The sequence below is a fragment of the Aulonocara sp. 'chitande type north' Nkhata Bay genome, linkage group LG23 (genome assembly GCF_057382095.1).
Source record: "Aulonocara sp. 'chitande type north' Nkhata Bay isolate Kocher_YH1m ecotype deep benthic linkage group LG23, A_spYH_male_GT1.1, whole genome shotgun sequence".
NCBI classification, from domain to species: Eukaryota; Metazoa; Chordata; class Actinopteri; order Cichliformes; family Cichlidae; genus Aulonocara; species Aulonocara sp. 'chitande type north' Nkhata Bay.
In genome coordinates this window covers 23,228,000-23,253,459 of record NC_141365.1, presented here as the reverse complement: position 1 = coordinate 23,253,459, position 25,460 = coordinate 23,228,000, and the positions used below count along the sequence as shown (strand labels likewise).

Sequence of the window (25,460 nt, the reverse complement as noted above, 5' to 3'; positions counted from 1 at the left end):
TGGCTGTCAAGAAGCCATTCTTAATGAAGGGAGACAGGGAGAAAAGGCTGAGGTATTAAAATTGAACAAGAACTGCACTGTAAATCAGTGGCAACAGGTCTGATGAAGTGATGAATTCAGATTTGAAGTTTTTTGGCGTAAATCATTGTCAGTATGTAGGGAGAAGTTCAGGAAAGAAGTACAGTGAGTGTCTACAGCCATCAGTAAAACACGGTGGAGGCTCTGTCATGGTTTGTAGTTAAACAAATGGTTGAATTAAGAACACAGAGATGTACCATCACATCTTGATTCACCATGCAAAACCACCTGATTAGGAATGGCTTCATTTTTTAGCATGACATGGATCCCAAACACTGCCAATGCAGTAAAATCATACCTGGGTAGAAAAAGTCAAACTCTGTTTTGATTTTATATACATTATTTCCATGTATGCATGTGTGTTTCGGTAAATCACAGGATCCATTTTTCTTGCTCAAGACTTTTTGCACAGTATCGTACTATATATATTGACATCACCATGGGAGTCTACAGAACCTAGAGTTTCACAGACTTCCATATTAAAATGTTCCACTTTTAAGGTAAATTGAACATGTTTACAGTCTGTTTTTTGTTTTTCTTGTTTTTACAATGTGAAATTCTTTTCAACAAATTTACAGGTTTTGCACTTTTATAAAAATCAATCGTTTTCTGTAATTTGGGACACTTCAAATAGCAGGTTCAGTGCAGGTTCAGTTCAATAGCCATCCACTGGGTTTTGTCTCTGCTAATTGGCATTACTTAACTTATCTTCTCAACCATGTCTGTGCTGTTGGTTCCTTTTGGACCATGTTAACAATTAATATGACATGCTCTGTGCTTGATTGAGGTTAATTATACTAACAGACAATCGCAGAAGAAGCTTTTGCTCCATTTTAGCTGTTGCACGCATTAGAAAGGACTTGGGATTGACTTTACTCACCACACATTGTTGACCACAATTTGTTATGATGCTTCCTTTGAATTACTACAAAAATATTTCACTTACTGACCTAGAATTTCACTCCTTTATTCTCTAGCACAAATTTCTAGCTGCTGGTGCATTTGGAACAGTCTAAAAGTACAAAGGTTCAGAATTCAAATAGTGTGACCCATGTTATGAAACAAGCATTCCAGCAACTACACCTCCTGTTTGGCACTAACTTGTCGAACCACTATAATCGTGTTTCGCACCACCAGACATCTCTCACTCGCAGCTGCCCAGTTGTGATCTCATCACATCTGTTGAGATGTATGTTAATGTCAGAGGGTGAGCTAACGACTTAACTTCCTAAATTGATAAATAGTGTTTTGGTGTCTACTTTTTACAACAGAACCAAGATAATCTGATTTCAATTCCCCCTGTCCAGAAAACTTTTTAAATGTATAACTGGATCATAACTACCACATGAGTGGTCATTAAACCAATCATGCGCAGAGCCTCCACATGCTCTTGCGCTGAATTCCTCAGAAACATAATTAGATTTCATCTTTTAAGGTCAACAGCATGTTCTGGGGAAAATACACAATTATTTTTTCCTTAAATATGATAACAGTGGTCATATTATGCACTCGACTCCACAGTCCATGAGTTTGTCTCGTGTTGCAGAGTCTTTCTCTCAACTTACGAATAGTAAATTAACTATTAGATGTAGAGTGATTTCCTTCTCTCAGAGACACATGTTTGTTTGTTTTACTACAATCCACATTCACGGCGTCTTACTCTCTAACTTTTAAGGCCTGTATCTATCACGCAGGGCGACTAACTCTGCCTCGTCTCCGCTAATTGGCATTACTTAACTTATCTTCTCAATCGTGTTTGCGCCATTGGTGCCTTTTGGAGCATTTTAATGCAATTACCCAACAATTAATATTGCCGGAGGAGCTGCAGATCAAACCACAAAGCTCCTGATTAGCCATGGCCTAGAGATGGGAGCCTTAGCCATGCATTTTACAATTGTGATTTTAAAAAAACCCAACAAAAAAACCCCAACACATTTAACCACCTGTGGCATTGATTTCCATTAAATAAGGCATACATGAAATACAAACAAAGCAATAATTTTTCATTTTCAGCAATGCTGTACTCTACTACATGCTACATAAAGTTCATAAAAAACTTTATGTAGCATCAAACATTAGCGTATTTAAATTTGGCCAATCCCCCGGTCAAGGACCCCATCAGGTTACTTCTGCCCAAAGTAACCTGATGCTTATAACAGAGATAGCACCTTTTATAGATGAACTTTAGCTGTAAGTGATTACGTGTTGCAACTGCAGTCTCCCATCAACAACTTAATTAATGTTTCCTACATAAGGCTGAAACCGGTGTCTACTTTGAAGCACAAAGCAGCAGCATCAAAGAGCTTTTCTGTAGTTCAGGAGCATGAATGAAGAGCAGTGGGCATTCCTCAGTTTGTGCAGGACCTCTAAGGCTAAACCCCAAACAGTGAGCCAGAAAAAGACCAGTTCAGAGAGTCACATGCATTGAGCTCATTTGGCACATTTCCCTCAGGCTTTTAGATGTTTTCTGCGTGACAGGAAGCTGTAAGTTAGCTAATTGCTCAGCAGTAATAAGATGAAGATCGAAAGAAATCTGCTCTAATCATAAAAAAAAAGATCCATGTGACTGATTAGCTCACAGTGGATGTGAGGATTCTCTTTTCCGTCATGTTTTTTCATTGAAACTGAAATGATGCTTGTTTTTCAGTGGTAATTATAGTTCACTAGTGTGTAGTGGCAGACAGGGCAGAGACGCTGAGTCAAAAGATGTAATATTTTTTTTGGAAAGTCTCAGAGCTCATCTAGCAGCTATAAATCAACGCTCAAAAGAAAACCAAGCACAGAACAAAAAGATACAAGATGGTCACAGTGATATAAACTCACCACAACAAGATAAAACAATTTCACAGAAACATAAAATAACCACAAATAGTTGTTAGAGGACACTTTGTAGCAACTACAAAAATGACCACAGATGAATTGAAAAACACACAAAGAGGCACAAAATGACTTCAGAAAAATGTGAAATAACCACAAGTAAGTGGAAGGAGACCACAGAGACACCAAATTACTCTAGAGGGATACATATCAGGCAAAAGGCGCAAAGGAGCTACAGAGAGACTCCCAGTGATATCAACTGACCACAACATGAAAATAAGATTAAAGAAACATTTTCAAAAAGACACTGAATAGACATAAAATGACAGCACTGAAATACAAAATGACTATAAAAATGCCAAAGACACAGAGATACAAAAGAAAATTCAGTGATATATAAAACAACCACAATTAAATGGCAAAAGACCACAAAGAGTAAAAATTAAAGCAAACCAGCCACACAAAGTTGCAAAAGAGACACAAAATAACCGCAGAGAGACTTAAAGTGATATAAACTGACACAGCAATGCAAAAAATATTCTAGATTTTTTAAAAAGACACACAAGCGACACAAATATCTGCACAAAAATGCAAAACAATCACAAAAACTCATAAAGAAAAATGTTAACTGAAGTTCTAAGGAGGTGGTGCTTTTAAACCCTAGCCAGCAAACCAACTGAACTGCCTCAAAATAAAAACACAAAGAGCTTATTTTATCACAAGTGTTAGCCCTTTAAATCCCTAAATACAGAGCATGGGGTATGATAAACATAAACATAAAATCTGAAGTGCAGTCTGAAGCTTTTAAAACAAGTGTTTGGCTTTTTTTTTAGGTCAGATGTTTGGTGAGGGACGCCGAAGGATTAGAAGCCGAGACTTTTTTGTGCTTTTTGAGGTGGTTGCGCCTTGTGGCGTGTCAGGGTGAGCCGAGGCTACCAGATAAAACCCAACAAGGCCTCGCAGTAATCCTGTGAGATCAAGGCGGGGATTATTCGCTGTGATTGTTGTCTTAGAGCTGGAGGATGGAGCTGAGCTGCTGCTATTGTTGCTGCTTGCATGTCAGTTCTGTCATCTTTGCCTTCATAAGACCAGACTTTAAAGGCCCTAAGCCCCCGTGTGGCTTCATTAATGTCACACAGGCTTCACGCAGTCATGATGAGGGAGGCTGACAGATTTATTTATACTGTTTTCTCCTGTTGTTTCATGTCTCCTGTTGCTAATGTAGGTTCATGCCCATACAGTTGTCAGCAACAGGACAGCCCAGAAATTCAGTCCAAGCTTAAAGCAATAATCAGCTACATGTAAGGGTCAGCTATGAGCAGTAAAAGAAAGGCAGAGGGAGGTGGATAACATGGAAAGAAGGAAGGCAAGCTTGAACGTGACAGGTAAAAGGATTTAAACAAAGTAATAAAAAGAAATAAGGAGATGGGGTGAAAGCAAATGAAGTAAAAGTACATAAGGGCAGATGAACAGGAGAAGTAAACAGTGTAAACAATATAGGTGTAAGAAGGAAGGTAAGAAAAAAACACAGAGAAAAGAAATGGATCCAAAAGATCAGAATAAAATTAGGGACACTAGGAAAAAGCAAAGAACAAACTAAGATTAAAATATGGATATATGGTATGAAGGGAAAATATAAAGTAGGCATTAATGAAATGAGAAAAACACGATATGAAAGGAGCAAAAGGAGACATGGAGTGTAAATCTGGAACGTGTTTGGAAAATGAAGAAGAAAAACATGACAAAGAAAAAAACTAAAGAAAGAAAAGTTAAAATGGATGAAAGACAAACAAGTAGTGGCAGAAGTAGTAGAGGTGATGACCTCAGACTCCTGGGTGAAAGCCTCATGTAGGCCTAATGCCACTGCATCCACCTGCTGAGGGGAACTTCGTGGTTTTTTCTACAATTTGCAAAGAGAAATAAACTTCACAGTCAGTGCAGGTAATCAGAAATTAAGAGGCTTGTAGTTGTTTGACAGGTAACTGTCACTTCTGAAATATTGTCAGTGGCCAGGCCAGGAACCACATTTAGACCCTGCAAAGTTCCCGAGCTCCTGGAAAAATCTGTTTATGGTCACTTTAGCTGATTCTAGGAAGCTGCAGCTGAGTAGTCCTCAATAGTTCCTGAGTGCCAAGAAAATCCAGCATTCATTCAGCTTATTAGTGACTTTAGACTACAAGCATTTGGTTTTCCTACTGAAGACCCTCATTCTCAATAGAAAGACAGAAATGACAGAAAACGTTTATCTTCTTTTTGCCTCTCGATCACAGCACGTCTTGAGAATGACTTGTGTTTTTACCTCTGCAGAGAAAACCACCAAAACATATCAATAAGTCCACTCTCCTGATCCTTCAGCAGTGTGTGTAAATGTGCATCTATGACTTCTTGCACATGCTCAGTAGGCTCTGAGGAAACAGTTCAGTGGAGTAAGCTGATTAAAGTAATGAGCTTTGAGCAGACCCTCTAATATCTGATATCGTTGATGTTATCGAACACAGCAACCTAAAGGTCAGTGTCACGGCAACGATATGTTCTGATTTAAAAAATCATGTTTTGTGAGGGGACAGGTCTAAATACTGCAGCACTTTATTTCTAGAAACATCAAAGTCCCTCCAACAGTGTTTTAATCTTTTCATCCAGATGGTTTGACTAGTCTCTGGGGATTCTGGAGACAGTAAGTACTATTAAACCACTTTGTGGGTCGTGCAAACATTGCAGGGTAATTCACTTTTCGAAAGATAAATAAGATCTGATGTAAGCTGGAGCGAATGAGCATCAGCAGTTGTTAGAGTTACAGAGGAGAACAAAAGACACCAACTTGGAAATCATCCACAATTTGAAAGTGAATTTACACCAAGTTTTTCTTTTTTTAATGTTCAGAAGATGTGTTTGTAATGCAACTTTAACTATTTGGAGTTATATTTAAGCCTAAGTTAAGAAGTCCGCTGACTTTAAGTCATGTAATATTGGCTGTGGGAAAATGAACCCATCAGACTGAGCCGTAAAAGAAGAAATTGTCAGTATCTTACCTTACACATGGGCAAAAATCCCTCAAATTTCAAAACAGTGCCAATATTTTAGACTTAATATCCAAAAACATGTCCAATATCTGTTCTGCCAAGGTTGTTTTGTCAGTTTAGTGGGTAGTCCAGCTTCAAATGCTAATTTGAAACAAACAATTTGGGATTTTACAGACCAAGGTCTAGTGCCCAGACTTTGACTTTATTTCTCTAAAAAATAAGTACAGCTACAAACAAAGTTACTAAGTCACCACTAACTAGTTCAGAGATCTGCAGTTTCTTGCTGGTTTTCACAGACAGCATAATATCAATCTGCATACATTTTCATTGCTATGCAGACGATACCCATCTTAACACACAAAAATTAGTTATTAAACTACAGGAATGTCTTAAAGACAAGACTTGGAAGACTTCTAATTTCCTGTTTCTAAATTCAGGCACAGAAGTTTTTATACTCAGCCCTAAAATCTTAGAAATATGGTATCCAACCAGATGCCTACTCTGGCTCCCAGTAACACTGTGAAGAATCTTAGAGTCATTTTTGACCAGAATATGTCCTTCACCTTTCTTTTTTTTTTTTTTTTTTTGGCCTGTCCCGTTTGGCTCTTTTGCCATCAGAATTGTTGTCTAAAGGCAAAGAAAGATGCCCAACGGATTTACTTTACCAAACTGACCATCCCAGCCTTGCCGTAATGGTCCATTTGATTCACCTTTTATTGTTTATTTTATTTTCACTTACTGAATACGGGACAGACTTGACTGGGGGAAAGAAGGGGAGAAAGAAAGAGGGAAAGAGAAACAGCTGAGAAGAGGGACGGGGGAGAAGGGCAAAAGACAAAAACCACTGTCCCAGTAAGAGCTGAGGAGAGTCCCAGATGAGGGCTCACTCAGCAGCCGCGGAGCAGAAGCCAGGGGGAGTTGCAGTGACGCGCCCGTGAGCTCCGCCGGCAGCCAGCTGCGCCTGAGTGACCGAGCCCCAGGCCGAAAGGCCGGGGGCACCCCACCCCCGAAGTGGCCCGAGCGAGCCCCAGGCTCCAGGCCCCGATAAGCGGCCGCCAAGGAGTGAGCCGGTGTGTACCTGGACGCCCATCCCCAGACACAAAGAACCACCAACGCACCGATGTCTGAGGGGGTCCGCCACTGGCAGGGGAAGTGGTGGTAGGGGGAGATAGGCCTCCAAACCTTGGAGGGCCTGAGATGTCCCCAGAGAGGTGGCGCCTGACACCCAACCTGACATATAGACACAGACATACAGGCACACACAGATACAAACATCCATATGTCCTTCACCTTTCATATTAAACAAATATGCACACTGAAGGATATACTCTTGCTTTCCATGATGCACTGACCATTTCTTCTTCGCTAAACTCTTTTCATTCTCTACGTTGTGTACACCACTCTGCAATTATTAGTTATTAGTAAAGGTTGGGCCTCTCTCCTCTAGTTTGCTTTTTCTCCAATCTCTCTTTGCTCACTTTCCTTTCCTCTCACCATATGGCTGCCCTTCTCTGAGCCTGCTTCTGCTGGGGCTTTCTTCATTTTAAAAGGCAGTTCTTCTCTCATCGTAGCCAAGTGGTTGGTTGTAGGAGGTTGTGTGATTTGGGGATTTATTTCTAGGGTATTTACCTGACAATATAAAGTACTTTGAGATGAATTGTTGTGAATTGGCACTATAGAAATGAAAATGAATTCAACCAATTTGAATTACCAATTCCTCTTGTTTTCTGCCCTCTGGCTCCATGTACATGTTAGCACTGGGTCTGGGTCTGTCAGAAATGTTGATTCCATACAAGTTAGTTCACAGCCTCAGATCCTTCGGTGGGTCCTTCAAAATGTCACAATGCAGACATGGAAAAAAAAAAACGTGCCATGCTTAAGTAGCATACAGAGCCACCTTTAACAGCAAAAAGCTTGAAGTAATGATACAGAAGTCAAAATAAAATTATAGTAACATAGTAGTACAAGTACTATAATAATAGCTGGCAGATGCCTCTCTGCCAGGTCACACAGGCATAATTCAATTATAGTTGGTGATAACATATGGTCTGTTAGAGAAGGTGCTTCACTCCAAATGCTGTCATTTTTTCTGTAAAGCAAATTTACCTTGCCTATGGGTATAAATAAAGTTACCTTGACCTTGACCTTCACTCCTAACCACTATCTGCAGTAAGTGGTGCAGAGGGTGGTCAGGATTATCCACGGTGGATAACAGTTTGGTCAGTGACCTCCCCACCTCAACTTCAAAAGTTTTCAGTCTTCAATCAATCACAGAGCCAGCCTTCCTAATCAGTTTATTCAGTCCGTATGTGTCACCAGCTCCAATGCTGCTTCTCCAGCAGATCACAACAAAGTACACTGAGCTCACCACAACTGAGTGATAGAAAATCTCCAGCATTTTGCTGCACACATTGAAGGATCTCCAGAGGATACGGAGCTTTACAGCCTCATTTTGTATACATTTTGGTCCAACTGTTCAGCCTTATGTTAACATGCATGCCACAGTACTTGCACTCCTCCACCGCATTAACATCCTGATCACATTTATAAGCAGATGATTCCTCCTCGACCACTTCATGGTGCTCTCTTTCTCCTGCCCATCACTAATACGTCCAACTAATGCAGAATAGTCAGACTATTTCTGTGGGTAGTATACAAAGTGAACAGGAATGCAGACAGCATCACCTGTACTGCACATGACCAAATCAGAGTGAATTGTTTTCTGTATGACTTTAACAGTATCTCACTTTATTGTTGTCTGTATGTAATTTTTTATGCACAGCTTGCTTAAAGTTGCACCAGAAGAATCAGGTCCGGCTGAAGTATGGACTTTGGCTGAGCCGTTACAACACCTCGAGTCATTTTTTTTCAGCCATTCTGTTGGAGATTTGCTGCTGTTCTTGGGTTTATTGTCCTGTTCCATGACCAAGTTTTCAAGCTTTAGCTGGTGGTCCTTACAGATGTCCTTACATCTGACTCTAAAACAGTTTGGTATATAGATGAGTTTATGGTCAGTTCAGTGACTGCAAGGTGTCCTGTGTTTGCTTTTCTCCAAAAGCGGTGCTGTGTGAACAAACATCTCCATTTTGGTCTTGTCTCTCCAAAATATATTGCTAAAGAAGTGTTGTGATTTGTTCAGATGCAACTTTGTGAACCTAAACCATGCTACCCTGTTCTTTTTAGATAGAAGAGGTTTTATCCTGAAAACTCTTCCAAACAAGTGATGCTTGTTTAGTCTTTTTTTAATTGTTCTGTCATCGACTTAAACATTTCCCATCCCAGCTGAGGCCTGTAGAGTCTGAGTTGGGTTTTTGGCTTTTCTCTGTGCATTTCACATTCGGATATTGGGCTTATGTTACGGGGTGCCGAGGCAGGCCGTATGGATTAATAACGGACCCAAGATGCAGACTGCTTAAGTGGAGGGTGAGCTTTATTGACAACAGGTGAAGTACAACAAAAAAGGGTGGCGAGAAACAGAACAGTAAAAACTCTAAACTGGGAAAACTAAAACTAAACAAAAGCCAGAACACGAACGAGGGTACCTTGCAGGGAGAATGACCAGGAAGCCGGAGGAATAAACACAGAATGACGGAGGGGGAATAACGCAGACGAACCAGCAACTAACAGAGGCAGACACGAGGTTAAAATACACAGAAGGATAATGAGGGGATGAGACACAAAAGGAGGGCACAGCTGGGAGTAATCCGACCTGACGAGACTGGGGAAAAGTAAACTGAACACACTGAGAACAGACACGGACCTTCAAAGTAAAACAGGAAACACATACACGTAATGACATAACACACCAACTTAACACAGACTGGGCGACACAGAACATAGGAACATGAACCATGAAACAGAGAAGTACAAACACCCAAGGTAACCAAAACCACAGAATAATAATAAACTAAACAAAAACACAGAGTCACAGACTCCGGACCATGACAGCTTAATTTGCTGGCATGTCTTCTCCTGGGAATCTTGTGGCATTGTGTTACCAAACAGCTAAATGCTACACATTAGCAAATGGCTAAAGCATCTGCTTTTACAGTTAGTCACTGCATAGAATGCTAAAAAGGAAAGAGTAAAGGCAATTACTTGCATTTATAATGATTAAAAAGGGACAATTTTTCTTATAAATTCCATTTAAAAATATGTGGATTAAAAAGTTAATTCTATGATTACTGAGTATTTTGTGTGCTGTGTTACATTTCATTCAGTTAAATGGTCAAAAAAATAGATGAGGGCATCCTTTTTGGATAATTTAATGAGCAAAACCTGTCTGTTTGCTATTTAGTTTTAAATTTTTATTACAAGTCCATTTCAGTTAAATTAATTTAATTATTATCACATTCCAGTTTGGGCATTCATGGACTTCCATACCAATGGACAGTGTTTTTCTCTGTTGTTTTATTGTTGTGTAACATGCACCAAGGCAGATTTTGTTTTCTGCTCCTTCTGCAAACACGTGGAAGATTGTCAACACTGGGAGGTAAACAGATAAATCTAAATTAGTTTTTTCTCCTATACGTTTATTAATTCATTGGAAGAAGTTGTAATTTTAGGAATGCATGAAGTTTTTAATGGGAATCTGGTGAGGCGGCGGTGTTGTTCAGGACTGATTTGATGGGAGAAAGGAGGAAGTGAGGGGGGTTTCATCCCTTGTGATGTGTCTCATGACTGGAGGAGGCAAAGCTGTTGTGTTTGGACTTGAGGAGCTGCAGGGTGAACCCACTGATGCCCCTTAAAATTGAACATGTGACTCTTAGACAAGTGGACACTTAGATAGACTTCACTGTTATCAGATGGAAACACAGTAAGTGCATTAGGAGCATTAGGTGTTTAGTGGGTCTTTTCCCCAGCTCATATTTGAATGTTTATTTGTGTTGATAGGTTAACAGAAGGCTCTGAGATGTTGTGGCTGCTGCTCTGTCTGCTTCCTCCCGTGAGTTACGGCAGGATCGTCGCCCAGAACAACGCTCACACCGAAAGACACAACCATGGTGAGTCTGAGAGCAAATGATTTACAAATGATTTACAAAGTATTTATTTATTGCCCAGGTTTTCTTTTTTTTTCAAAACTGTTTGCTCATCTGTGCTGATGTCACACCAGATGGTCCCTCTCCTCTTTAGCCTGGAGGCCACAGGATACATGAACTTCAAAAAGTGTCTCAGACCCGCACCACTTGGCCTCAGGCCATCTTAAACGAGCTCAGACTCATTGAAGAAGATGTTTTTGGATCCATCTTTTTCCTTACTCGGTAGAGTTTTAACTTAATGAGCTGTGTTTGCTGACAGTTTTGCCTTTAGAGGTGTTCCTGAGTTCATGCAGCAATCTCCACCACAGAATCAGCTCTGTTTTTAAGGCAGCGCTGCCGGAGGGGCCTGGACTCCACCAACATTTAATGATGGTCTGCAGGCTCGTGTTTTCTTTACAGAGATTTTACAGACTTTCTGAATCTTTTAATTACATTATCCTTCCTTATATTTACTTTTGAAAAGCACTGTCATTATTTTGGGAGGAATTTTGTTCTACTGTCTTGTCTGTTTGCAGTCAGAGAGCACAGCTATCCCTAAAGGGCAATGGCTGTACTAAAGCTTTGATCTTTATTATGTTTTTTTTACAGTATGATGATGCCAGCCTCTTATTGCATCATCGTGACATTGCAGGGAATCATATTGAAAAAATACAAAGTGTGTTGTACAGTTGTGTTTATGTCCTTTCATATGATATATTACTTAATATGGTTTCTTGAAATTTTTTTTCAAGGTCAACTTTTATCTTGAGCGCTAACGATGAAGGACACGGTGAAATACTTAACCAACCTAGCTTCTCGTGTCGGCAAAGGTCTATTATGCTGTTGTTTGAAGTTTAAAGATGATCGGTAAAAAATTGTGGGTAATATAAACTTTTTACGGATTTTCATATTTGGTGTGACCTTGATCCAGTTTTCACCTAAATGAGATCAGTTCAAGCTGTTATTGGTACCTATCATCACACAATTTGAAAATGATATCTTGAAAACTGTGAAGCCTAGACGGGTAGCAAGCAGACAACCAGACAGAACCGATAACATACTCCCTCCCTTTGGGGAGGGAATAACTGTTAACAGGGCAGTCCATCAGCTTTGTTCAAGATTACTGAGTTCATGTCTTTAAACAATTTAAATCACACAGAGAGTCCCGTAATGGGCACTTTCAATCAGCTTGATAAGTTTCCAGTTAATTTTTTGCGGTAACCTTCACATCAGTGTGAACATTTAAAAATAAACTCAGAACAGCAGCAGCTTTGTCTGCCGGGATCAGCTTCAGACGGCTGCCAGCTGAGTTTGACAATTTCCTTCCACTCAGATGGACATGTCGGCAGCTCATCGATACCTCAGCTGGAGAGGCAGGATGACTCACAAACCTGATGGCTGCTCATGTTTCGGAGCATCACACGGGTTTATCTCTAGGCCTACACAAACACGCTTTGTCTGTGTCTTTCTGATCTGATTTTTGAGTGATGTTTAGGTGAGAATTCATGATTGTGTTTGAAGATACGCACAGCACAATAAGAGATTATCTCATGGCCGCAATTTGAGTTACAAAATTGTGCTTCAGCTTTTATAATGTGTTGAATAACTTACTTTTCATTGAGGAAGAAGAGATATCCTTCCAAGGCTACACTGAGTGAATAATTCAACACTGCAATTCAAGTATGTATGCCCTGGTGTATTTATCGAAAACAAAATGCCTTAGGAGAAATGGGAAATGGAGCATTTGAGATCATAGTATGAACCATCAGGAAAAGAAAATTCATCGAAGAATTTATATTTCTTTCAACCCTCCTACACTCCATGCACAGATGTCTGAGGGATCTTCTAGAAATGGCCATGCTATTTTTGCAGGGAAGTGATCGGTCAACAGGAGGTGATTTTCTACCTGTTGATCTCTAATCTGGAGCATAACCTCCTCCAGAGCAGATCAGGTCTGCAGCATAAGTTACCATGGAGATGCACCCAGTAAGGTGTGAACTGCCTTTGTAACGCTGAAAAAACCCGGGATTAACCTTGAAGTTACCTGGATAAACCCAAATCCTGCTTCGTAGCGCAGACCTCAGGTCATCACGTCTCTGATGCACTTTGCTTTGAATCATTTCAGGAGAGAATATAGTCTGTTCTGTTATTTTGAAAATTGACTTGATGCTCTCTGGTAATACTTTGTCTGACTTCCTGACCTCCTTCTCTGCTCTGTGCAGATTGAGAGGGCTTGAAGGTTTACATCAAAAATAAATTTAGCACTTGTTTTTAACGACACTGGTGCAGAGCCAGTTCTGGTACACTTCAATAATCATGTTATATTCTGGTTGTTTCATGTAAATACAAGGCTGGTCCTTTGAAATCTCTTCATATCTTCATATATTAAACTAGGTCACTCTAAGAATTGCCTTCTTTCTTTTCTCTCCTTCTGTTGGTGCAATTAAAGCCGGATATCATTCTTTGTGAAAAATTAAATTGCAAGCACTGCTGTTCATCTGCAGGTAGAAATTTGTCCAGCATTATTGGTGCCCAGCGTGCGTTCCTTAGCTGATTTATTTCTGAGAAGTGTTGGTTTTTCATGAGAAAGTCCCTGCAGCGTGGCTCCCTGAGCTTCTTACAGCAAACACAAGGCCTTTGTTTCCCTGCTGCTCGCAGACTGAAGCGCCACGAATTCTCAGATGGATTACTGCTCGCTTCCCACAGCGTCATCTCAACGGGCAAGCAGTATTTCATTACATTAATCACCACACTGAGGCCCTGCTTTAACATGATAACACAGACATGAGGTGTGCCTGATTTTGCTGCTCTGAAGCAGTTGGTCATGGATAACTGTTCCAGATTCACACGTTGGGTACACAGTAACAATTGCTGACTTGTTTATGCAGCATCTGTCTGGATACAGGTGAAGCTTAAAAGTTAGGGGTGTAGTCGCTGTGTTTCAGAGGTGGATGGAGGCACAGGTGGCTGTAGCTGCTCTGTCTGCAAGAATCAAATTCAGTAACTGAAGTGTTTGTGCTGTTGGCAGGGGCATGCCTAGAGGGAGCCCCTGTAGTGCCCCCCCACCAATGTCATTGGAACAGAGTACTATTAATCTTATATTGCCCAACACCAGAGCAGTTGGAGTGTAACTGAGTACATTTACTCGAGTACTAGTTTGATGTACTTGTATTTAATTTACGGATTTTTTCGTTATGCTGCTTAACAGTCCTTTGCTTTTACTCCATTATACTTTCACAAATTTCTAGCACCTATCATTAATTCAGGTGTGCAGAGCTTTCTAATTTTTTTGTTTGATACAAATATTTTCTTAAAAATGATTAAGCATCAGCATCTTATTATTCTGAAGATTCATTTTACTGTCATAGATCAAGGTGGACCATTAAAGAGACGTGTACACATCAATAAATGAATAATAATAATTATAGCTTAATAAAATGTCTATATATTATGTATATAATATTCTGAAAATGGTCATTTTACATAAGTAGAATGCTCTGTATAGCTAGCTCGATACATTGACATTTATTTTAATCTCACAAGACAAATTACTTTGATTCTACAGCTTGTTTACTTTTAAGCTATTTAACTGGGATTGTAACTTTTACACAAGTAAAAAGTCTAAATATGTTTTTTCCACTTTGCAAAACATTTGCCCAACACAAAATTATATTTAAAGTCTTGTGCAGCTCCACGTTTCATGTAATAAATCTTTAACAGGACACAGCAGTTACTCATTAGCAGGTATCTCAGTCTGTGTGTTGCACTCATACATTTTATACATTAGCTGATAATTGAGTACTTCATCTCTCTCATCCATCAGAGAAGTTACTTTTCTTCTAGTTACAAACTTCATTCTGCTGTTTGCGTGCATCCGTTACTAGCAGAGCTTTGATTATTATTTAACAGCACTGGGACTGCAGAAACCTTCCATACACGACCTCTAATCCTGTATTAAAGAATCTGTGCAGTACACTTTGAATTTTTGCAATTATAAAACTGTGATGTACTCGGGTTGTTTGGAGGCAGGGGATTTCTGCCTCACTGCTTCATTAAACAAAAAGTAGGCGCCTAACATAAAAAAGCTATAAACTCGGTTAATTCCTAGAGTGCTCAGAGCTCAGTGCCACCTCATCGCCTGGATGATGCCGTTGATCTTTCCTTTTTTTCAAAATTTATAACAAACAGCATGCTATCTGTGCAGACAGGACCGCTTTCCCTCTGCTTTCAGACGCCAATCAATTTTCCAGCACTGCTTTAAATCACAGTCATGGGACTAACAGTCTATCAGATAGAGATGGGCTGGATAATTGTGTGTGTGTGTGTGTGTGTGTGTGTGTGTGTGTGTGTGTGTGTGTGTGTGTGTGTGTGTGTGTGTGTGTGTGTGTGGTAGAAACTGATGAAATTAGAGAATGGATTTTGTCGAGGTGAAGCAGATGAGAGATGACAGCTGGATAATTGATTTTCCTCCCTGTTGTTTCCCACTTTATGTATGTGGGGTGTGTGTGAGTGTGAGATCTAGCAGTCTGACTGGATAGCCATTTCGTTACCTTTCCATTATCCAGTCAGTCACAGCTTTTTCATTAGATGCTTTCATGTGTTTACTGGGACGAAAGATTTGATTTTCTCTCCAGCAGTTCGCACGTGTTGGCACCGAAGCTGCTTCGGCCGGTTCGTTTCAGCAATGCGACTTTGCCAAAAACGGCTCAGGAGATACCGAAAACAAAGCGGTGAACAACTTTTTAGCAAGTTTTCCTTCCTGTGTAGATTATGATAAGAAACGTAGGGTTTAATTTCCGTCTTTTATTAGATGCAAAATGTCTTAAGGTGCAGAAATAATAGCTGGGATGTTTGCCCCCAGCATGTGGCAGAGATACAGAGACCCTGCAGGTATTGTTTAATGATTTAACATGATTTAATAGTTTGTGTGTAATAAAGGCAAAGTTGACACACTGCTGTGCTCCCACAGTGTTTTATTAATAACTGCCATGCTGTGTTGTCATGTATAATATGTTTACAATACATTAGGTTTTTGTCCTAAGTCACCACCTCACTAGTCTCCCTCTCCTTGTTGCTGTTCTTAAGCTGGGCTGAGACAGTATAAATAAACACAAGAATAGAAAGGAAATGAATAGATGTGACCCAACAGAGACAGGTTTACACAAGTGATCTGATCAAATTAGCTTTAAAAGGTTCACTTGTCCCACACTTAGATTAAATTAAAGCAAGCAAACAATACATTTTTCATTTATAAGATTCTTTTATTTTGTTATTATTATTATTTTTTAATAGAAAAGGAAAAAATGTCTTTATATACACATTGATGGACAGAAGTTTCATGGAATGTCATAGTAATTTTTGAGCTTTAATGATTTCTGTGGGTGGAATGATTGCACGCACACATCTTTAATGAATTTAAAAAACAAGCACTGGGTGCTCCAGTCTGAACTTATTTTAGATTTTTTTTCTAATCCACACAGGGTCAAAAGCCTTCTGGCTGGATATTTGACCCCTCTTCTTGGCAGAATTGGTAGCATTAGCTTAAATTGGTTGGTTTTCTGGCACAGACCTGGGTTTAAAGCACGGTACACAAAATGTCAATATAGATGGTGTTGAGGATTTGGGAAGTTCATTCCAGAAGGTTAATCTTAGCCTGCTTCATCCACTCAAAAAACAGATTTTATCTGTTTTTCTTTTGTCTTGTGTTTGGTCAGTGGTCAATGGTAACTTTATTGTCCCCAGTGGGAAATTGATTTGCAGTCTGTTCATACAGAGAGATGAAAACAAAGAAACACAACACAAAGCCCAGAGAAAACAGACCAAATTTTTCATAAAAAAATGCAAATGTGCAATGGCAACAACCCTTACGTATTATTAACCGTGATTATAGCAGCAGGTACAAAAGACACGCTATGTCTCTTAGACTTCAACTGAGGCACTTTATACCCACGACCACAGGGAAGCAGCTGAAAATCATTAAAGAGAGGATGGTCTGAGCATAACATGACAGAGGTTGCCTTCCTCAGCACCTGCCTGTTATAAAAGTCCACAAGTTGGACCTGAGACCTCCCTGAAATCTGACCAGCCACTTTAACCAGATTGCTAAGTCTGGCCTTATTGTTAAAAGACATATTACCATACCAAGCAATGATGCAGAACAAATAAAACAGATTCAATAAAACTTTTATAAAAAAAAAAAGGGTCATTATTTCAGAAGAAACATTAAAACCCAATCTCCTTAAAAAGTAGTCTTTGTTGAACCTTTTTCACTGTAGCAGCAAGATGTGGCTAAAAGGGACAGAGTCTTATCAACAACCCCCAAATACTTATAACTGTCCACTAGTTCAATGGCTGCACCATTTACCACTGTTAGTGCAGGATGGGGGGATGACTTCCTGAAGTCAATAACCATGTCCTTGGTTTTCAAGGTGTTGATCATTAAAATGACTGATCACACCAAGAAGCAAACTCATCCACAACAGGCCCATGGGAATCCTCTTCACCATGAAGGAGGCTTACCATGACTGTGTCATCGGCATCTGTAATGACATGCCTGTTAGCCTGTGTACTGCGACATTCATTACTGTACAAAATATATAGTAAAGTGGAGAGGCAGCAACCCTGTGGTGAAGCAGTAGAAGAGTTCAGCTGTTTGGAAAAACAGCCGTTTACTCTCACACACTGAGACCTGTCAGCTAAAAAGTCTAAAATCCAGCCAACAAGATTAAAATCAAGTTTAGACTGGTTAAGAAGTTCATCAGCTAAGCTATGTGTCTAAGTCCTAACTAAGTCCAGTTTTTATCATTTAAGGCGACTGGCAAGAGTAAAATCTTTTCTTTCGAGGCAGCACCTTGAAACAGTGAGCCATGCTTTTATTTCTTCCTGCCTGGACTACTGTAACTCACTTTATGTGGGGGTCAGTCAGTCATTGCTCTCATTGCAGGTTCAAAATGCGGCTGCACGACTCCTAACAGGAACTAGAAAAAGAGAGCATATAACCCCCGTGCTAGCCTCTCTGCACTGGCTGCCTGTGTCTTTTAGAGTTAATTTTAAAATTCTTGTGTTTGTTTTTAAATGCCTTCACAGTCTTGCCCCGCCTTACCTCTCTGAGCTTCTTCATCCCCACACACCCTGTCGCTCTCTCAGGTCAGCTGACCAGCTGCTCCTGGAGGTACCGAGATCCAGGAGGAAGCTCAGAGGGGACAGGGCCTTCTCTATCATGGCTCCAAAATTATGGAATAATTTGCCCATGCACGTTAGAGAGGCCCCTTCACTGTCCACTTTTAAATCACGTCTTAAAACCCACTTTTATTCCTTGGCTTTTAACCTCAGTGAGACTTAGTTTCTCTTTTAATTGAAGTAGTTATTTAATTAATGATTCCACTCTTCTTTTATTTGGTTTTTACTTATATCTCATGTAATTTTATTTTACAGTTCCACAGCACTTTGTGTCAGCTGTGGTTATTTTAAAGTGCTTTATAAATAAAGTTGATGATGATGATGATGTGGCTGGATAGTATTAAAAGCTGAAGAAAAAACAATAAATGAGAGTTGAGCATGACGCTTTGGCACCATCAAGATGGCAATATAGGAAATTTAACAGAGTGACCACTGCATCATCAACACCCCTACACGGCCTGTATGCAAATTGTAGTGGGCCGATAAGCTTTTCTACCTGCTGCAGGATCTCCTTCCTGATAATTTATTCAAAAGACTTCATCACTAAAGATGTTTTTTCCATACCTCGGGAAACCTTTTGTTGCTGAAGTGATAAAAGAAAGATATAAGAAAAAACACTGCAGAGTTGCTCAGCACATGTTTTAAGCACCTGGCCACATATTTGTTTTTGTTTTGTTTTTTCTAAATCATTGTTCTGCTTGAGACGTTTTGACGATCTAGCTGTTGATTTGAGGTGAAGCTGAAGAATTTGGAGGTATAGTCCTCCTTCTTGATTTTTCCATCCAGTTTATGTAATATGCTAGTACAACTGTCAGCAAAATAGCGCCATAGCATGATGCTACCACCACCATACTTGCCAGATGGTACAGTGTTTACATACCTCTGTCTACCAATATACCTCTTGTCGTTGTGGCCAGGCGGCTCAAACTTTCTTTTGTCTGACCACAAAACTTTTCTCCAGAAGGCATTTGGCTTGTCCATGTGGGCAGCTGCAAATTTCAGTCAAACTTTAAGGTGTTGCAAAAAAGTTACAGATACAAATTCTTGAAATGTTGAACTGATCATCTTGGAATTTCCAGTTGTTTACAAAATGGCTCCAAGAGACATTCCTAACCTGTGTAAATCTGCAAATCTTAATCTAAGTTCCTTGAATTTTCCCATTGTCCTGAGTGTTAGTCAGTCCAGTGATTGCTGTTAATTAGTGCTGTTGTGCTGAACAATGAAGCAACCACTTGTAGTCAGTAATGATCACTAATAAGAAGTTAATACGCCTTAAAAAGTTAAAAGACTCTGCAGAACCCTCAGCATCGCTGAAAGATTTAAGTGAGTATATATTTGAGTCTGTATGTATAACTCTGTACATTAGAGAATTCCAAAATAAATTCAAAATTGTGAATTGAAACTACAACGGGGTTTTTGAATCCATAAATATTTATATATCATTCAACTGATATGTTCATTTATTTATTTTAATTATTTCTGAACATTTATTTATTTATCAATACATTTTTTTCCTGCCTCCTTTTTGGCGCAGGGCATTTTTTGACACTCGCCAACTGTTCACGTGTGGCTGATGAGTGCTTGATTGATTTGTCTGCCCCTGTTTTTGGCCAGTTGTTTTTCTGCTTGTGAAAGAGTGTCATGCTTTAGAGAGCACTGTGTTTGTATTCACAGTGTGAGTCTCCAAAATCCCTGCTGTGCCTGAAGAAGAGCAGATTGATCAAAGAGTTACTGTGTAGCACAGCTGTATGCCCACTTTGTCTGTCTTTTATATTTAATTTGAAAGAAATTGAATTATCATCAGTCTGCTCTCAATAAATCATAAAAAAAGAGAGGACGTGTTTTTAGAAATGATTGTAATAGTTTTCAGTTTGCTGCAGTCATGTGGGCCATGTTTGCTTCAGTTGTCCTACTTCTTAATTATAGGATTTGTAAAGAATTTATTCGTAAATCACGGTGGAAAATAAGTATTTGGTCACCTCAAACAAGGAAAATCTCTGGCTCTCACAGACCTGTAACGTCTTCTGTAAGAAGCTTTTCTGTCCCCCACTCGTTACCTGTATGAATGGCACCTGTTTGAACTCATCATCTGTATAAAAGACACCTGTCCACAGCCTCAAACAGTCAGACTCCAAACTCCGCCACGGCCAAGACCAAAGAGCTTTCGAAGGACACCAGGAAAAGTATTGTAGACCTGCACCAGACTGGGAAGAGTGAATCTACAATAGGCAAGCAGCTTGGTGTGAAAAAATCAACTGTGGGAGCAATCATCAGAAAATGGAAGACATACAAGACCACTGATAATCTCCCTCGATCTGGGGCTCCACGCAAGATCTCATCCCGTGGGGTCAAAATGATCATGAGAACGGTGAGCAAAGATCCCAGAACCACACGGGGGGACCTGGTGAATGACCTGCAGAGAGCTGGGACCAAAGTAACAAAGGTCACCATCAGTAACACACTTCAACGGCAGGGAATCAAATCCCGCAGTGCCAGACGTGTTCCGCTGCTGAAGCCAGTGCATGTCCAGGCCCGTCTGAAGTTTGCCAGAGAGCACATGGATGATACAGCAGAGGATTGGGAGAATGTCATGTGGTCAGATGAAATCAAAGTAGAACTTTTTGGTATAAACTCAACTCGTCGTGTTTGGAGGAAGAAGAATACTGAGTTGCATCCCAAGAACACCATACCTACTGTGAAGCATGGGGGTGGAAACATCATGCTATGGGGCTGTTTTTCTGCCAAGGGGACAGGACGACTGATCCGTGTTAAGGACAGAATGAATGGGGCCATGTATCGTGAGATTTTGAGCCAAAACCTCCTTCCATCAGTGAGAACTTTGAAGATGAAACGAGGCTGGGTCTTCCAACATGACAATGATCCAAAACACACCGCCCGGGCAACAAAGGAGTGGCTCCGAAAGAAGCATTTGAAAGTCCTGGAGTGGCCTAGCCAGTCTCCAGACCTCAACCCCATAGAAAATCTGTGGCGGGAGTTGAAAGTCCGTGTTGCTCGGCGACAGCCCCAAAACATCACTGCTCTCGAGAAGATCTGCATGGAGGAATGGGCCAAAATACCAGCTACTGTGTGTGCAAACCTGGTAAAGACCTATAGTAAACGTTTGACCTCTGGTATTGCCAACAAAGGTTATGTTACAAAGTATTGAGTTGTATTTTTGTTATTGACCAAATACTTATTTTCCACCCTGATTTATGAATAAATTCTTTACAAATCCTACCATGTGGATTCATGGATTTTTTTTTTCACATTCTGACTCTCACAGTTGAAGTGTACCTCTGGTGCAAATTACTGACCTCTGTCATCATTTTAGGTGGGGGAACTTGCACAATCGGTGGCTGACTAAATACTTTTTTGCCCCACTGTAATCATCAATGATTTTTGCACCACAGCTGCCATTTCTTATTGTGTGTCATACATACAAGTTTAAAACAATGAAGGTCACTGTATATACAGGTGTTCATTGTGAGCAAAATTTCAGGTTTCAGACACTCAGGTTCAGTTTTTTTCTACTCTTGGCCTTGTATGATATCACAGGCACAAATGTGGCCAAATATTTCAAACTGACAGACAGCCAGTCAAATGAATGTTAGGTCAAAGGGAGGATGACCTTAAAGAGGAAGTAGCTGAAATGGCTTGTAACAGACAGAATGAATTAAACTGAGGGGCTTGAGGAAGAAAGATGTGGTGAGCAGACTATAATTTCATCATACTTCCTCTAACTCCACCCATATGTGACTCCACAGAGGCGACTGGTGGCACCACGACAAGGCCTCACATCTACTTCTGCCGCTCGCCAAACATGGAGGACTTCACCTGCTGGTGGCATCCACTCAGCAACCTGACAGACGGAGAGGAAGTCACCCACATCCTCACCTACTCCAAAGAGTATGAACTCCACATCTCACAGTTAACTAGGACTAAAATAAACAGTAGATAGGTGTTGACTGGTGGCCTTAGTGCATATGTTTGAGACTGAGGGACTAAAAGGCTTTAAAAATTGTAATCAAATTGTTTCAAATTTCATCAATGCTTTACACTAACCCACATTAGTGGGGTTAGTGTAAACATATTATGTTATAAAACCTTACAAAACATCCACCCTAACAAACAATAAGAGCCTTGTTTTAGCCTTGTGAAACTATAAAAGAAGCCCCAGATCAGCAGCACACTGGGTCAGTTACTGGGTCAGGTGAGTTTGTGCAGTTTGATTTCTCGTGCTTCGCGTCACCGGGAAGCTTTTAAGAAGGTCAATATTTCCAAGCTGCTCTGAAATCCTGAACGCAGACTCACGTGGCCTCAAACAGATGCCAGCTGGCCCAGATGGCAGCCACAGCAAAGAAAACGCTGCCACTAATCAGGACAAATTGGATTGTGCTTTTGACCACCACGTGGCTTCAGAGCTCCTACTGATTGTTGTTTCATCTCCTGCTGCACTTTGTATGTTTGTTTGGGAAAACAAATGTAGATCAGGGATTATCTGATAAAAAAAAAAAAAAGACAAAATCTTACTAAACACCAAAGCAGCTAGGAATAAAGTCACAGCTCAGAGAGGGAGATTACACTCTGCAGGCACACCTCAGTGCTGTTTGTGTTTTAATATATTAAACTGCCATTACACACTTTTTATTTACATGAAATACCCTCACTAGGACTGAATACAAACATGCTAATAAGGTTAAACATAAGCTTGTGATTATCCTCCATATAGAAAAGTTTCAAAACTTAAAGACAAGTTCCTTAAAATATTACAGTTAAGATCAATTTGAGGCATTAGCCTAACGTTGAACCTGATTTGGGGCTTTGATTTGGCCATTTCTTTATAATGGTTTTAACCTGATTTTAAGCTGGTTACAGATGTTGGGACTACTAGGTCAGGACTGGATTCAGTTTTGGTTTGGGGCTTGATCGAGAACTTTCCCCAGAATTTGTGTGTCTCTCTCTGTAATCTCCATGTGTTAACCTCAGGTCCTCAGGAGTGAGACCATCTGTTGTGGGATACCTTGTTTTTCTTTTGGCTGAAAACAGTTCTTCAGCCCTCTGGTTGGATGTTTGGCTTCATGATGTCTACAATAAGTGTGATAAATTATTGCAAACCTGCTTGGAAATTAGACAAAATTAGACTGTTAAAAAAGCCAAAAAGAAAAGAAAGCCCAAGTATTGTTTAAAAAGATGTCCAGTGTTAATTTACTGATTTCCCTTTTGTTTGTTAGTGTTTATCTAAATGTGTTTTTTCTTTGATTTTGTGAAGGAAGGAAGCCAAACTGGAATGTCCAGACTATGTGACTGGCGGCCCCAACAGCTGCCACTTTGACAGCAGCCACACATCTATATGGATGGTGTACTGTTTGACCGTGACCGCCATAACCACCCACAGAAACTACACCTCCGAGCAGCACTGCCTGGACGTGGCGGAAATAGGTAAGGGGTCGGATCTCGGTTAAAAATGCTGATTCAAACTAATTATATGACTCCATTACACAGAAGTTCAGTTTTTTTGCTTCTTTTTGTTTTGATTTGGTTTGTTTGTTATTCAGCCAACAACAAAACTGTTCTGTTAAATGGAATTTGATTCCATTGGAAATGGATTTTGGTGCAGATTTCTCCTTGCGACCTCTTATTTACTGACTAACATTGAGAACAAAGTGATACAAGAAAACAGACGAAAACAGAGCGAGTTTCAAGGCTTCAAAATTCATGTCTGAGTATTGATAAACCCATTTTTTAAAAAAGAAATCTTCATGCTCAGACAGCCAGCTGCGCCACCTGTGGTCAAAGCAGCAGCGAAATAAAGGGCAAAAGTGAGATGACTTTATTGTCTGCAGGCTTTAATTCATTTTACCTCCTGGAAAACTTAAAAGATTGCATAAATAAGATAATTCACAGCAAGTTCACGGGAAGGAGAACTTGTTCTAATCTCAAACTCGATATAAATCAGAAACAGAAAAACATTTGTACACGAAGAGCCAAAGGACTTTGGACTGGAAATCAGTAGGTTTTTAACTTTTCCTCACTGTCATCATAATTGAGCTGTAATTTTATGTGTATCTGGTAAAAAGCCACCAAATGTGTTATTAGTTGTCAGGAACCAAGCAGTAAAGCATAAAGGACACCGGTGGTTTTAATTCAAAAAACGGGTTTTATTGACCCAAAAATATGAAAATATATTTAACAAAGCCAAAACTTAAACAGGCAGACCAATAAAAGAGGTCAACTCAACAGACTAAACTCAAGATAATAATTACCAAAACCTCAAACAAACATATGGTAAACTGACCTGCTGAAATGACACACAGGGGGACTTAAATACTGGTTTAGCTAAACCAAATGACACACACGGGGGAAAACAAGATGGCTGCCATATAACCAACTAATACAAAACATTTAAACAAACATGAAACACCCCCCAGGCAATGAAGCATGTGGTGCAATCCAATTAGGCTGTCAGCAGTACTTCAGGTCTCCCAGCCCTTTGCCACACCTTTTGCCAGACAGGAGGAGACACCAACCCCCAGGTAACTCAAACAAAGAAAGATGTATTAATATAACAAAACAGAACTTTGACCTTGCAAGGTTAATATGTGTGCACGCCATATAAACATTGGAAGGTGTGATGGAAAAATGAATACATTTAATAAAGAAACGATATTGAACAATAAATAGAATATTTTAAAGTAGTGACTGTAAATTAAACTAAAGTGAATCAACGGGTGATGAGGTGTGGAGCTTACCATGTGTGGCATGCCATCACACACCTCCCCTCTTCAGAGCTCTCGCTGGAACAGCGAGAGAGATAGTCAGCAGTAAGGTTCTCCTTGCCTGGTACGTGGTGGACAGTGAATCGGAATGGCTGTAAGGCCAGGTACCAGTGGGTAATTCGCCCATTTGTGTCCTTCATCTGCTCAAGCCACTGTAGTGCTTTGTGATCAGTTTCCAAGGTTAAGTCTCTTCCCAGTAGATAGTAGCGGAAGGAGTCCAGGGCCCACTTGATCGCTAAGGTCTCCTTCTCTACTGTGGAATACCGAACTTCCCGTGGAAACAGTTTCCGGCTGATGTAAGCCACTGGATGGCGGCCTTCCATGGTTTCCTGAAGGAGGACAGCTCCCAGGCCCCGATCTGAAGCATCAGTCTGTAATATGAATGGTTCATCAAAGTTGGGACTGTACAAAACTGGTTGCTTACTTAGTGACTGTTGTATGTCATGAAACGCTGCCACTGCCTCCTCTGTCCACTGGATGTAATTGGGGGAACGTGATCCCGTCAGGTCTGTGAGCAGAGCTGCCCTGTTGGAGAACTGAGGGATGAAACGACGGTAGAAACCTGCCATGCC

At 40.2% G+C, this 25,460-nt stretch overlaps 1 protein-coding gene across 4 annotated transcripts in view; it reads left to right on the top strand.

Annotated features, from left to right (window-relative positions):
• Window positions 1-25,460, top strand: part of crfa4 (cytokine receptor family, class I receptor 4) — a 57,866-nt gene that overhangs the window by 16,120 nt on the left and 16,286 nt on the right. For 3 of the 4 annotated variants that reach the window (XM_086282423.1, XM_086282421.1, XM_086282420.1), the window contains exons 2-4: window positions 10,809-10,918; window positions 21,877-22,018; window positions 23,382-23,551. In XM_086282423.1, the coding sequence (XP_086138549.1) occupies window positions 10,828-10,918; window positions 21,877-22,018; window positions 23,382-23,551 (403 nt within the window). In that variant the 5' untranslated portion in view covers window positions 10,809-10,827. Of the gene's footprint in view, window positions 1-10,640; window positions 10,732-10,808; window positions 10,919-21,876; window positions 22,019-23,381; window positions 23,552-25,460 lie in introns of those variants that run through there. The other variant, XM_086282422.1, reaches the window with a different exon arrangement.